Source organism: Apium graveolens, chromosome 10 (assembly GCF_009905375.1).
Source record: "Apium graveolens cultivar Ventura chromosome 10, ASM990537v1, whole genome shotgun sequence".
Taxonomy (NCBI): Eukaryota; Viridiplantae; Streptophyta; class Magnoliopsida; order Apiales; family Apiaceae; genus Apium; species Apium graveolens.
In genome coordinates, this window is record NC_133656.1 from 105,426,297 (window position 1) to 105,440,770 (window position 14,474).

General features: G+C 41.7%; 1 protein-coding gene and 1 long non-coding RNA gene across 2 annotated transcripts; one reads left to right on the forward strand and one right to left on the reverse strand.

Annotated features, from left to right (window-relative positions):
• Positions 1 to 3,338: 3,338 nt before the first annotated feature.
• LOC141690833 (uncharacterized) lies at positions 3,339 to 4,272 on the forward strand. The gene is made up of 2 exons (XM_074495595.1): positions 3,339 to 3,690; positions 3,938 to 4,272. The coding sequence occupies exons 1-2, from the start codon at positions 3,339 to 3,341 to the stop codon at positions 4,270 to 4,272; spliced, it is 687 nt and encodes a 228-aa protein (XP_074351696.1).
• Positions 4,273 to 10,163: 5,891 nt separating this feature from the next.
• Positions 10,164 to 11,502, reverse strand: LOC141689156 (uncharacterized). Its single transcript, XR_012562267.1, has 4 exons — positions 11,377 to 11,502; positions 10,693 to 10,764; positions 10,308 to 10,614; positions 10,164 to 10,236 (listed from the first exon to the last, which is right to left on the reverse strand). It is a non-coding gene; the product is annotated as an uncharacterized LOC141689156 (long non-coding RNA).
• Positions 11,503 to 14,474: the final 2,972 nt, after the last annotated feature.

The following is a 14,474-nucleotide window of genomic DNA, read 5'->3' on the forward strand; positions in this document are numbered from 1 at the left end:
GGTTAAGTTCAATTTATGCACCTATGCAACAATGTATGGTTATCGCTCAATGCTAAGACAAATAACAAATTGGATTTTTATTAAACTAAGAAATTATACTAAATAACATTAACTAAGAGAATTGAGGTTGAATTACTATATACGACAAACATGGGATTCTAACTTCATTAAATACTTCATTCAATAGCCTTATTGTTCTTAACCTTAGCATGTAATGGTGATGACACTAATCAGATAACACAAAACTAGTAAACGCCAACTTTCGTTGTACGAATACCCTACTACCAAGCATCCACAAAAGAGATAGAAGTTGAATAGACACCAATTATGCTTAGCCCTTATATATCTATAAGAATTGAAAACATAACGGTTTAATGCGCAAGTTATCTATCGTGATTACATAGGGCAAGTAATATGGTTAAAATTACCTACGAATCATGCATACAATATATAAACCAAGTTCTAAACCTCAATATTCACTATCACTTCAATAGAGATTAACACGATATCTTATATGTTAGCTACGCACATAAGATGAATAAGCACAACCAATACTAGGATATCAATCAATCACCACACACTAATATATCAGAACAAATTAATTATTGAAATCCATAATTAAATCCGCTAGAACCCCATGACAACGATTAGTTCATAATCAAACTCATCGTCACCATGGGTTCCAATAAAAGCATGGTATAAACAAGGTCTTAATAAACTGAATAATAATTAAAGTACGAATAAACGAGATCTAGGTTCAACAAGAACGAAAACGAGCATCCAAAGTTACAACTAATTCAAAGAATCACAAGTTGAAAACAAGATCTTCTTTTTCGGAGTTGTTTTGTGCTTTTAGGTCTTCTCCTTGATCTCCAAATCTTCCCGGATGATGAAAACCCTTTTTTTAAGTATATATAAGCCCATATTGGACCTGGACCCTTAAAATCGTCAAATTTCACTCAAAAAAGGCTTTTTCAGCGAAGTCAGCCACGCATCAGCACGCGGCCGCCTCCACCAGCAGGCGGGCGCCTCCACCAGCAGGCGAGCGCCTCCTGTCCACCAGCAGGTGGGCGCCTGCAGCCTGTCTGGAAAAATTCTGATGAATCTTGTGTTGGCCATAACTTGAGTTCTACTCGTCAGAATTAGGCGATTCAACTGCCCATGCGAAGCTAACAAGATTCTTTAAAACTTGATAATGGCCTTGGCTTCCAAATCTGATCAATTTTCATCATATTTCCTTTAAAATCTCCTTTCTTCATTTAACTGATACCTGAAATACAATAACACAAAAACACATCAAAATACCAACAACTTGAGTCCAAAACACCAATTTAAGCTTATAATGAAGCATTCCAAATGGATGTAAAATCTACTTATCAGCGGGACTTGTAAGGGAAGCCTTCTACCCCATATGGCTGGCCAACCCTGTGCTTTTCAAGAAACCAAATGGCAAATGGAGGAGATGTGTGGACTTCACTGACCTAAATAAATCTTGCCCGAAAGATATTTTTCCTCTACCCCGAATCTACCAGCTGGTTGATTCCACGGATGAGCATGCACTACTTAGCTTTATGGATGATTATCCGGGATATAACCAAATCCCCATGTATGGGCTAGATCAGGAGCACACCTCCTTTATTACCGATCGAGGCTTCTATTATTACATCGGGATGCCCTTCGGGCTCCTTAACGCTGGGGCAACGTATCAAAGGTTGGTGAACAAGATGTTCAAACACCAGTTTGGAAAAAATATGGAGGCCTACGTAGATGATATGCTTGTGAAGTTAAAGGAAGCAAAGGATAATGTCTACCACCTATCAAAAATGTTTCAGATCCTAATGGAGTTTTTGGGATTCATTGTCAATCATAGAGGCATTGAGGCCAACCTCGCCAAGATACGAGCTCTACTCGAGATGAGATCCCCCTGACGGGTGAAGGACGTCCAAAGTTTAACGGGGCGAGTTGCTTTCTTAAACCGCTTCGTCTCAAAGTCCTCCGAAAAATACCAGGAGTTCTTCAAAGCAATCAAAGGGGTGGGGAAGAATTTTGAGCGGACAGAAAAGTGTGAAGAAGCCTTTCAGAACATAAAGAAGCATCTCAGTAGCCCTCCAATATTGTCCAACCCAAAGGAAGGTGAGACTTTGGTCCTATACTTGGTCTTCTCTGACTTTGCAGTAAGTGCGGTATTGGTTCGAGAGGAGGATGGTATCCAGCTCTCGGTATATTATGTGAGTAAAAGACTGGCCGATGTGGAGACTCGATACACGAGCCTCAAGAAATTAGCATATGCTCTGATCCTGGCCTCCCGAAAGCTCAGGCCCTATTTTCAAGTGCACAGGGTAGAAGTACGAACCTCCTACCCCCTCAGGAAATTAATGCATAAACTGGAGTCTTCGGGTTGAATGCTGAAGTGGACTGTTGAGCTCGGCCAGTTCGAGGTGGATTATAAGCCAAGGACCGCAATCAAAGGCCAAGCCCTGGCCGATTTTGTGCTAGAATTTCCTCCACATCAAGAAGTGGAGCAGGGAGCCCTTGTTGTGATACCTAGCACAGAAGAGGTCGGGCTGGAAAGCCGAATAGTGCCCCATGGTGGAGCCTATTTATGGATGAAGCCTCCAATGGGGATGGTGCAGGAGCTGAAATTGAGTTAATCAACCTAGAATTGCACAAGATCAGACGCGCGACCCATCTGGCCTTTCATGCAACTAACAATGATACTGAATATGAGGCCCTAATCACCGGTCTCAAGCTAGCTTTGGAAATAAAGGTGGAGAATTTTAATGTGTTTAGTGACTCCATGATTGTGGAATATCAAATAAATGGGGGTAATCAAGCTAAGGGGCCGAGAACGGAGCTTTACCTAAATTGCGCGCAGAGGATAATCGCAAGGTTCAACGAGGTGAGGCTGGAACTAATCCCGCACGGGCAGAATGAAGGCGCGGACGAGCTAGCAAAACTCGGCTCGCACCGCAAGGCCACTCTGATAGGGGTCGTGCCTCTTGATATACAGAGGTAGCCTAGTGTGCCCGAGCACGAGGTGGGCAGCCTCAGTGATAACCTCGGCCCAATGTGGTGACACCTATCTTAGCCTACATAAAAGAAGGTTCACTCCCGGACAAAAAGAATGAGGCAAGGAGGATAAGATACAAAGCAGCCCGATATGTGATATATGATGGGGTCCTATATAGAAGAGGGTTCAGTGTGCCCCTCCTCAAGTGCATAGATGGGGATGAATGCATTTATATCCTAAGGGAGGTACACGAGGACATTTGTGGCAATCACTCAGGGGTAGCTCTCTAGCTCAAAAAATCCTCCGTCAAGGTTACTATTGGCCAACAATGAAAAAGGATGCCTTTGAATTTTCCCGAGCCTGTGATAAGTGTCAGCGATATGCCAATTATTATAACAGTCCCGTGGCTCCCCTCACATCCCTCATGAGCCCTTGGCCCTTCTCTATATGGGGAATTCATCTGATTGGAGAACTCCCGAAGGCCAAAGGAGGTGTCAAGTATGCGGTTGTCGCGGTAGATTTCTTCACTAAATGGGCAGAAGTCGAGCCTCTAGCCACTATCACGGCAAAAAAGCTCAAAAAATTTGTGCACAGAACTATTGTGTGCCGTTGTGGCATCCCTTACAAGTTAATATCTGACAACGGGAAACAGTTCGATAGCAAGGAAATGCGGGGATTTTGTGAGTAGCCGGGGATTCAGAAGAGTTTTAATACAGTTTAACACCCCCAAAGTAACGGGCAGACAGAGGCTGTTAATAAAATCATTAAGCACACCTTGAAGGAGAAGTTTAAAGAGAAGAAAGGAAAATGGTTGGAGGAACTCGCCCAGGTACTGTGGTCTTACAACACGACTCCTTGAACTACAACTGGAGAGACCCCTTTTCTCTTGAGTGTATGGGTGTGAAGCTATAGTGCCCGTTGTGGTAGGGGCAGGTTCTTTTCGGAGGGACAACTATGACTTAGAGGCAAATGAGGTCAACCATCGGCTCTATTTGAACATGATCGAAGAAACTCGGGAAGATGCTCAGATCAGGATAGCAATATATCAACAGAGGACAGCAAGGCACTACAACAGTAAGGTTCGAGCCCGGACTTTTAAGGTGGGAGATTTGGTTATGCGTCGGGTCATGCCCAACACCAAGGTGGTGAGTAACGGAGTCTTTGGGGAAAATTGGGAAGGCCCCTACAAGATAAAATCAGTGCTCTGGGAGGGAACGTACCACCTCAATGACATGCAAGACAAGTTGATCCCGAGAGCCTAGAACGCGGAACACCTCCGCAAATATTATCAGTAATATTGTTATTCTCAGACTTAGTATTATCTTAAAATATTCCTAAGTCTCGGGGGGTAGTGTAATATAGGTGTCTCCTTGAGACCACAAGCATGTACTCCTTTCACTTTCCGTTATCTATGAATGAACGATTGATATTTATTGGTGCCCTTGATATTTTAACTCTTGTTAATAGATTAAGATATTCAGAAGGGGAGCCCATCATTGGGAGCCCATGCGAGGACAGAACAGTTATTTTATTAACATGTTAAAAGCATAAGTCAAGCCGGGCCCCGGCCCGCTTGATAACAAGTCTCTATGAAATGAGCTAGGCATCGGCCCGCTTGGAAAAAGATATGAGCACAAAGCAGATTAAAGATAAAAATAGGGAAGGGTGCCCACAAACCCCCTTAACTAACTTAAAAGTTAGGGATAAGTCGTGAGGCGAGCCTATATTCCTGGTTCGCAGAATGACAGATGCGGGCCGGGGAGCCCAGCCCTATATCAAGTATGGCCAGGGTCGCATTATACGAGGAGAGGACACATGAATAGGTTGTGGACCCATGGGCCCGGCTCGCTAATGCAAGTACGCATGCAACACTTTTGAGTTGGTAATGGTGCGAGCATGTTCTACTTAAATTTTCATTCATTTTGTTTGATTGAACAATGATGCAAGCTGACTAGTTAGGCTCGCTGTGAAGGTGTAACACCCGCCATACGCGGCCAGGGTTATGATAACTTTGGGTCAGAAGAGGCATGGTAAGTTTACATAAAATTAAGGAAACTAGCTAGCACAATGATAATTGTGCGCATAAAAGACTTGTAATTTTATACAAACAAGAGATAAATAAGTCATGCCCCAAGGCAGAATATTTCAAATACAAACGCGAGGCGAGAAGGGGGCCTGCTTACCCAGTCAAAAGTCTAGTTCCAAAATAAAATTATTCTAAGGCTTATCAGCCTCCGTCTCCTTACGAGCCTCATCAGCCGCGACCCGGGCCTGCTCAGCTGCGAGCCGGGTCTCCTCAGCAATCTGAGCATCCCATTCCATCTCCAGCTTTAGCTTCTCAACATGCCTAGCTGTGCCCGCGCCTAAAGCTGCCCAATAAAAGTCTGGAACCTTACTGATGAATATTTTCATGAAGTTCCTGAACCCCAAGTTCCTGGCATCAGCAAGGGCGGCCTCGCGGCCCGCGGTTAAGGCAGAAACTGTCCCCTCCAGCTCGAGCACCCTCTCCTCGAGGCTATCCTTCTCCTTCTTCCACGCATCCCTGGCCAAGTCATGAGCCCCCTTCTTCTCCCTTAAAGCCTTCTCGTGAGCAGCATTCAAGTCGAGCATCTTTTGATTATAATTATTTACCAGCGTAACTTTCTCCTGCCCATGCTCGGTGACCTTGCTCTGAAGAGACTTGACCTTAGAGTCGAGTTTTATATTGGTATGGCTGAGGGCTCGTATTTCTTGAGCCTTAGACAGCTGACGGTAATACACATCAGTTGCGGGCCTGCGGCCCGGGTTAGTGCGACCTAGTTGGCCTCACGAGAAGAAGACGACCAATTCTTCACATCTTGATCGCTGATGTTAGCTTGAGTGAGCCGGCCAAATGTTGTCACGGCCGTGTTGACCGAAGAAGAAGTGGGGAGAGGGGCATTAGATGGAGCAGCCCTTTTTTGGGTCAAACTCGCCAGTTTTTCCCTCCTTGTGACCCCTATACCTTTTCAGCCGAGGAGAAGGCCCTGAGCTCCAGAGATGCTCAGTCAGAGTAGTCATGCGGGCTGGAGGGTTAGCCTGAGAGCGAGTTGTTGTGGTCGCAGCCGCAAGCTGAACTGGGCCCGAGGCCACAGCTTGCTCTGCCTCTTCCATAAAGGGGATAGGGGAGATGACCATTTTTGAAAAGAAAATAATATAGTGATGTATTAGTCACAACAAAATATAATGGAAAGAAGAGATGCGAGCAGATAATAAATGCAGAGAATTAAAGTACAATGTGGAGTGAGATGCGTGCAGGAAATTTAAAATATGCGAGCACAACACGAGCTCGCATATGCGGGCCCGATATTCTTACCCTTTCTGGCCCTCTTCTTAGATTTCTTTTGAGGAGTCAGCCTCACTCCTTCCTTCAAAAACCCATACGCGGCCAGATTTGAGATCATTATAAGTTTTCTGATATCCCTGTCCACCTTGGGAAGTTCCAGAAGGCTATCCGCGTTTATTTTTTCCTGTCCAGCAAGGACAGTGCGAGGCGGGGTGGCTGGAGACGAGTAAAAAACATTTTTTGTTAAAAGAAAGAACTATAGTGAAGGAAAAGAGAGCGTCCAGGGAGGACTTACCTGGATTCTAATAGAAGTGGGTCTGGACTCGAGGCACCTTGTGGATATAGAAATAGGGGCTCTTCCACTTCTCTGAGTTGCTCGGCCTGCTGTGGATGAGGTTCTTTTTGTTAAAGCACGACCAGACAAAGAGGTAGAAATATCCAAAGTCATTGGGAGAATGCTTTAAATTAAGGAAATAGCCCAGCTGCCTCGTGGTTAGAGGAGGAAACCCACATTTATGGTACATGATGTACAATGCGAGGGCGGCCCGGTACCCATTTGGATTGATCTAAAGGGGTGCGAGCTGGTAGTACTCGCAAACATCCTTGACGAAGGGATGAAGGGGAGAGGAGATTCATACCCTTAGTAGGAAGGTGGACAAGACCATGCGAGGCACCCTACCTCCATTTTTCGGATGGTTGAACCTATAACATCTCAAGTGAGGCAGGGGAAAAACAACATGACTCTCGAGCTGGAACTACTCGATGTGTTCGGCCAAGTGTTTCTGAGTAAGTGAGGTAGGAAGATCGCAACAAGCGAGCACCTTTACCTCATCGACTGCAGTTGAGCTCTCATCCCCATCAGGGATGATCTGCTTCTTAAAAATAATTTCACCCTCAAGCTCGGGCTAGGCAGGAGGCACATAAGGCTCAGGAGAGGCCGCGGGGACATAGTTATAATTGCAGATCTTATACTGACTAGTAATATCTGCCACCTCCTCGCTTTGAGGGGAGTCATAAGACCAATGTGAGCCGTCTTCCTCACCCTCGAGCCCCAAGATGGGATATTCGGCGGCTACAGGCTCATTCCCTTTCTTGGTGTCACTACAAGAAAAAAGTCCATAGACATCGGTTTTTGGCCGATGTCTATGCTGTTTGGCAACCGATGTTGATGTCGGTGATGTCTATTCTAGACATCGGCCATAACCCGATGTCTTTACTAGCTTAGACATCGTTTCTGGAAAAAAAACTGATGTCCATGCATTGTTTTTTTACAAAAAATGTTAGAAATAAATAATTTAATAAATAATTTAATAAATAAATTACACTTATTACAACAGATTAAACATATAATGAGCTATGTTTTTTACCACATAGACATCATATATTTTCTTTTAGGTGATGTAAAATCAGATATTAAACATCGATTTATTCATTAAAATGCGATGTCTATAGTTGCACATAAACATCAATTATATGCCAAACAAAGTGATGTCTATGTTCAATTTACACTTGAATATGTCTATCTTTGACATCAGTTTTTTTATCAAAAATGATGTACATTAACTTTTTTGACATCAGTTTTTCTTCTTTAAAAGTGATGTATAATTATTTTTGAGATATCAGTATTTATTCATTAAAAGTGATGTACAATTATTTTTTGACATCAGTATTAATTCATTAAAATATGTGTTTGCATCTCAGTATTTCAGCACTATTTTTATTTTTGAAGTTAAATGCTGCAATTGGAAGATCTGAGAATTAATATATATTTAAAATTCTACACTGCCAGTGCAAACTACAAAGATTATTTGATGAAATATTTACAAGATTTTCAGCAAGATCAGATCAACCAAATCAAGAGTCACACTAGTTCCCCCTGTTATGATACAAAGTTGTGCGCACTAGTAAGCTGGTTTTGCAACAACTTTACTTTGATGCTTGAGGACTTTGTAATAGAGCAGCTATATCCAGTCCATGACTCCCACTCCGTTGTAGTCCCTCCACAGTTGATAAAAGTGAGTAATCTGCGGGTTTCACAATAGCTCTTTGTCTCAGAATATGGAGGTGATCTTGATTTGGAAGCAACTCGACATCATAGTTGAAGAGTAAGATTTTTGTTGCACTTACATTGAGGTTTTCGGGAGTAGGGAAGATCTTTCTTTAAGCACCAAGCAACTCTACAAAATAAACTAAGCTAGTTCATGGCGTGCTTATAAAAAACTAGTAGATATCATATCTATAGAAACTTACGAATTGTTATTTGAAGATGACATGTTGGATACAAGATTCCTGTAAAAGATACAAAAGGAATTTAAAGAAATATTGATATTTAGTTTATAGAGTATATGAAGCAGGAAGAAACCTACACATTAGATGGCTGGCAGTTATATTCAGCTGTCCGTGAAAAATTATTGTAAGATACATCACTGCAGCCAATACAATTATGAAATTTGTGAATACGATAAACATGGAACTTAATAATTATCCATCCTGGCATGTGGTTTCTCTAAATCTAGATGATATATTGCACTGAAAGCTGTGTAAAGAACTAACAAATTTTCTTTGCTGCCAGAAATCCAACTTGGTATCTCTCCAGTCAATGAATTGTGATTCAGATACCTACATTCGATTATAAGTTGGTGTCACACTTCTGAGTACATTATTTTGCAAATTACATAGAGGCTAAAGTAAACAGGTATAGGAAAGAAGATAAATTATGCAAGTCCAGCTATCCGAGTTAGTTGCATGTGTTCCTGGAAGGTAATAATTTCTTATAAGAAGTATTTGAAACAAATTCACATACAGATATTGTATACTAAGGTCGTTTAAGAGCGCCATTGAATCTGGTATTTGGCCAGTCAACCGATTAAAGCTCAGATCTCTGCAAACAAATAAAATAAAACTCAAAATGATAAAATTTTGATATATTTCCTAGCATACATGTTTCTGCAGGTTTTTGCATTCAACATGGCACATCACACGCTACATAAGCATATAAAGCTAATTTTTAGGACCTAACTGTAAAAGTAGAACAATACTTTTGAAAATCCAGAAGTACCCTCATAATTTATAATGTTCTTCTTTATATGCATAGACAGAACAGTGTAACTAAATTATTATAAGGAGAGTCTCTGAATGTGCTAATGAATTCTACATAGTAATACTTAAAAATATAGGTCTCTGTTGTGTGCTTGTATCGACTAATGCATCTGTGAAAACATATATAGTACATTGTAATCCCTCACACGCGCATGCACAGACATACATTGTGAGGAACTCCATTACCTGAAATTAGTACCGGATTGAGCAATAATAAAAGTTAGCTTACATGGTTTTTAGTTGACCAAGTACTCCAAAGTATTCTGGAAGTGCACCATTGATCAAGCAATTTCTTAATATCATGCAAAAGAAAGAAATGTTAACTAATTTTTTCAGGGAAACACATCTGCATCAGACAAAATTTATGTACGACTTACAGCACATGCAAGGATTGCATATCTTTTAAATCTGGGATAGTCGAATTTCTTCCGGTCAGATCAGATATCTTCCTATCAACAGAAAGCACAGAAGTAATCAACTGATCTCAAAAGTCCAAACCAAAAATCAACTACAATGATAGAAAGTCATGAAGGTATTAAACATTGGCTAGATATTTGAGCAGTTCTTACAGTTTTATTAGATTTCTCAGACGGGAGATGCTCAATGGAATTGGACCCTCCAGTCCTATTCCCTGCAAGTCCCTGCACAAAATTTGAAGTTTATTGAGAGGTATATGTAACCGTAGTTTCTAGAATATGTACTAACAACCAAGTAGAACCAAACTGAAGCATAATCGACCAAAATTACTCACAGTCTTGTCATATTTGTCCAGTTTCCAATGAAATCGGGTATCTTCCCAGAGAAATCATTCCCATCTATCCTACTGCAAGGAGTAGATAATTTTAAGACTTTGTTAAACTTAGAAATATACAGTATAGATGAAGTAGTACTTACAAATCCTCTAGATTCCTCAGGTTGCCAAATGTTTCTGGTATTATTCCATTTAATTTATTTGCAGAAACAACGCTGTGAAGATTGTTTGCAAGATTTCCATCAATAGATAAATAATGATAGAAGTGTTAAAGCATTATGTAATTATGTTTTAATTATGATAAAAATGTGAACACATTATGTAATAGATAAAAGCCCTCCATGAAGAACCCTTTAGGCATGTAATTGTAATTCTTACAATCTCCTCAAGCCAATCAAACTTCCAAAGTTTCGAGGAATAGGCCCTTCAAGTAGATTATCTTCCAAAAACCTGAAAAGTTCAGCTCAGATTAAGTCAACCAAAGGTTATACTTGAAATCCAAGTCATATAGATCACATTTTCACTTACAGCTCCTGAAGAGTAGCGATGTTGGCTAGTTCCTGAGGAATCGAACCTTGGATACGATTCCCCAAAAGGGATCTACAGAAAGGAGAGTTCTAATTTAAAGAGGTCATGCTAGGAAGCTTAATTTAAAGATATGTTTAGTTCACTACATTGCACAAAAAAATACAGACAAGAAATTAGCAAGTATCACAACAAAACCATACAGAAAGATAACGCGAAGCTGACCAAAAGCTCTGGGAATGGTTCCTCCGAGGACTCAGAGGCATGAACCTCGAGTGAGAAGAAGGCCCAGATGAGAAATTCACATGATCATCAAACCTATTCATTGGGGAGCTTAATCATGTATTAGTCTTATTATAAGATCTGAAGTTTCCCACATCATTCATCCCCGCGAATCCTGTTAATAAGCATCAAGTTCTTAGCAGCCAATACAGAATCATTGCATCAATAATACAGAAATCAAAATACTGAAAGTAGTATCCATATTTAAGTTTTAACTAACAACATGTTATTTTTAGACACATACAAGACTCAACCAAAACTAAACCAGGTCATAGTGTTCAACAAAATTTTTGTTTTGTCAACTACAGAGCATGGCACATACATCTGTTTCAACTTTCCACAAAATTAAAGCAACATGAGCTATTTCGAACATAAATATGTGATAAATCATTAATCAGTGACGACCTTTTGCAGGAAAGATCCAGCAGACGAGCACAAACAAGCTTTTAGATGTTCATTCCTCTAGATCCAAACTAAAAGGCAAGTAAAAGGTCATAATATAAAACCAAAATAAACAAAAAGATCATAGATTGGATTAGTTTTCTTTCACATGTACTTTAACTATCACATACATATGTAGTTCCTTATTTATGCAACCAATCAAAATTATTCTAGTAAATCTAAAGCTCATCATCAGATATAAAATTTGAAGCAACAGATAAATAACAAGAGGCAGTGATGTACTAATACTAATATCATCTCCGGCAACGTCAATTCTATTAAACATATTCAAATAAGTAAATTAGGGTTACAATTTCAAAAAAAAACCAAAATTAAAAATTCAGGGTTTCAATTTTAAAAAACCCCAATTGAAAACTACTCACAGAGAAGACCCTATTTCAAAATAACATAGTAAATTCACTTACCAGTTCGAGTTTCTAAAATGATAACCAAGTAGAGAAGATCCTAATTCAAGCTTATCCTCTTACGAGCTTAGTATAGAAAAATGGAGAGAGATGGTGGAGATGATGGTGGTGAGTGGTGGAGATGATGGTGGTGAGTGGTGGAGCGGCGGTGATGTTGGTGAGTGGGTTGGTGAGTGGTGGAGATGATGATGGTGGGGTGAGAGAGTCGGGGCGAGAGAGTCGGATGAGAGAGATAGCTTATGTGTCTCGTGGGGGAAAAACAAAAAGGGGGGAAGAATATTTGCTAAGGGGGGAAATTTATTTGGCTAAGGCGGAAAGAAAAATAAAGTGGGCGGGGAGTGAATTTTTTTTGGAACTTTAGACACCAGTTTTAAAATAACCGATGTTTTAAAACAACATAGACATCATAAAAACACGGGGTGATGTTATAAATTCTTTTAACATCAGTGGCAAACCTAACCGGTGTCTAATGTATGATGTCTATTGACAGTTTTCTTGTAGTGTGTCATAATAGGCACTCCCCAAGTCGCTGTCAATGGACTTCGAGTCGACATGAATGGGGTTGAGGTCATTGGCTGCAGCTTGCCTAAGGCGGGCCGCCCTCTCTTCAACCATCTCTCTTAAAATCTCCTCAGCTCGTTCTTTGTCCAAAGGAGCGGGCTCGCGGGTTAAAAGTTCCTCCACCCCGAGGGAAGCTGGTATCTTGGAGAGGTCCACGAGCCTGTTTCTCCAATCATAAATATTCCTCTCCCTGGTTTAGTCTTCAGGGTTAGGGTCGAGGTAAATATCTAGCGAGCTGGAGCCAGATGCTCGCATCGAGTTCTCAACTCTAGCAATATTCAAGGCCCCTTGAGGGGTGATAGCAGAGCCAGGGGAAATAGGTTGGCTGAGACGGCCATAGAGGGAAGTCAGCTCATGTTGGAAGTCCTTTGAGCCTCGCTGCTCGGGTGGATATTGATTTAATAGAGACGAAGTGGCTGAAGAGCGAACCGGGCTGGCAGAGAAACGAGCCGGGCTCGAGGAAGAGCGAGACGATACGTAAGAGTGGGCTAAAGACGCACTCGACATCAGTAAAAGATGGTGAAAATTAGTGTGTTGCCCTAAAAGAAAGTAAAAACAAGTATGGGGTCGCACCTAAGTGTCCTCATATCTCACATGGGATCGTACCTAAGTATCTAAGTGAGCAGACGGGCTCGCATCGCATGTTATAATTGTGTGTGAGCTCGCATTTCATGTTGTGATTATATGTGAGCTCGCATTGAACAGGTGGTGTGTGCTCGTATGGTGCATATGAATAAACATGAATGAATATGAATGATTGGGGATTAAAGGGGTACCTTTAGGTGAAGTATATGATGATCCTGATGAATCTGTTCCCGGAGAATATCATCGCCGGTAGATGGTTCTTGTGGTGATGATAGTTTTCTCCGTGGTAGATCCTTGAATAAAATGGGCAGCAGTGCGATAAGTGTTCTTGGAAATGTGAGAAATGAAGTGAAGATCTCACATATTTATAGAGGATAGGAGAGAGAAAGGGAGAAGGCCATGTGTCATCATCTCAGAGGATGACACGCATCCATATGCCAGCTGTCCAACAACTGTCATGTGTTCAAATACATGATCGTTGAATGGCATGCGAGGCGAGGCACGCGAGGCAGTTTGGTGCAACCTCGCGGGCTCGCGCATTCGGGGCCATAAAAAGCTAATGTTGGGAAAATTCCTAGCCTCAAGATGTGACCAGGAATTTTGGGGGTAGTTGTTATGCCCGCTTTCGGTCATAGGCCCTAAACAGGTCCCCGTGGGTGTATTGAATAGCTGAACTCTCATGTGTGGGCTACAATCATGGATTAATGACTTGGGTCAGCACATGCGGGCTGGGCTTATCACATGCGAGTTGGGCTCACCCATGTATGGTGGGATCATACTTGCCATCTGGGCTCTCAAACGCGAGCTGGGCTCAGGTGTCCACACGCGAGGTGGGCTCAGGTGCCTTCACGCAAGCTGGGCTCTGTTGCCCACACGCGGGCTGGGCCCATGAGCCCACATCTTATGAAAATAGAGGTAACATTGTATTTATTAATTGAAAAGAAAGGCGGGCCGACGCGACCAAGCCGGCCCGCATCAAAGGACTTTGTGTGCAACATGGAAAGTGACTCATAGATGACTGAGTTGCTCATAGATTTCGGGGCCGACACGGGTTATTCCTACAATTATGGGAGAAAATGCGGAGATGCCGCGAGATTGTAGGAAGCGTGTGGAGCCGGTCGAGATTTACGTGACTAATTGGCTGAAGGCCTGACTTTATCATGGGTTTGGGCTGTACGGGTTGGAGAACCCTAACCCTAGCCTACGTGACTTGTTCCCCAAGAACTACGTGAGGCTTGATCCCTATAAATAGGGTACGTAGGCACTTGTATGAGACATGAGTCGACACTTGATAGAGAATAATAAAAACCCTATTCTTTCTTGAAGAGTCAACATACAAGCTCAGCCACAACCATATATAACCTTCCTCCGCCTTCAAACACCGTCCTTGATCCTTGTTCCACTCATTAACCTCCATAACACTGTTATACGAAATTCTCCCTATAACACTAATCTTTGTAAATTATGGCTTTTAACCACCTCTCATAAGAA

Excerpts from the sequence above, each read along its gene's own strand:
- LOC141690833 (XM_074495595.1), top strand. The coding sequence starts at position 3,339 with ATGAAAAAGGATGCCTTTGAATTTTCCCGAGCCTGTGATAAGTGTCAG. Across the intron at positions 3,691-3,937 it reads CAAGGAAATGCGGGGATTTT|GGGCAGGTTCTTTTCGGAGG; the intron begins GTGAGTAGCCGG and ends CCGTTGTGGTAG.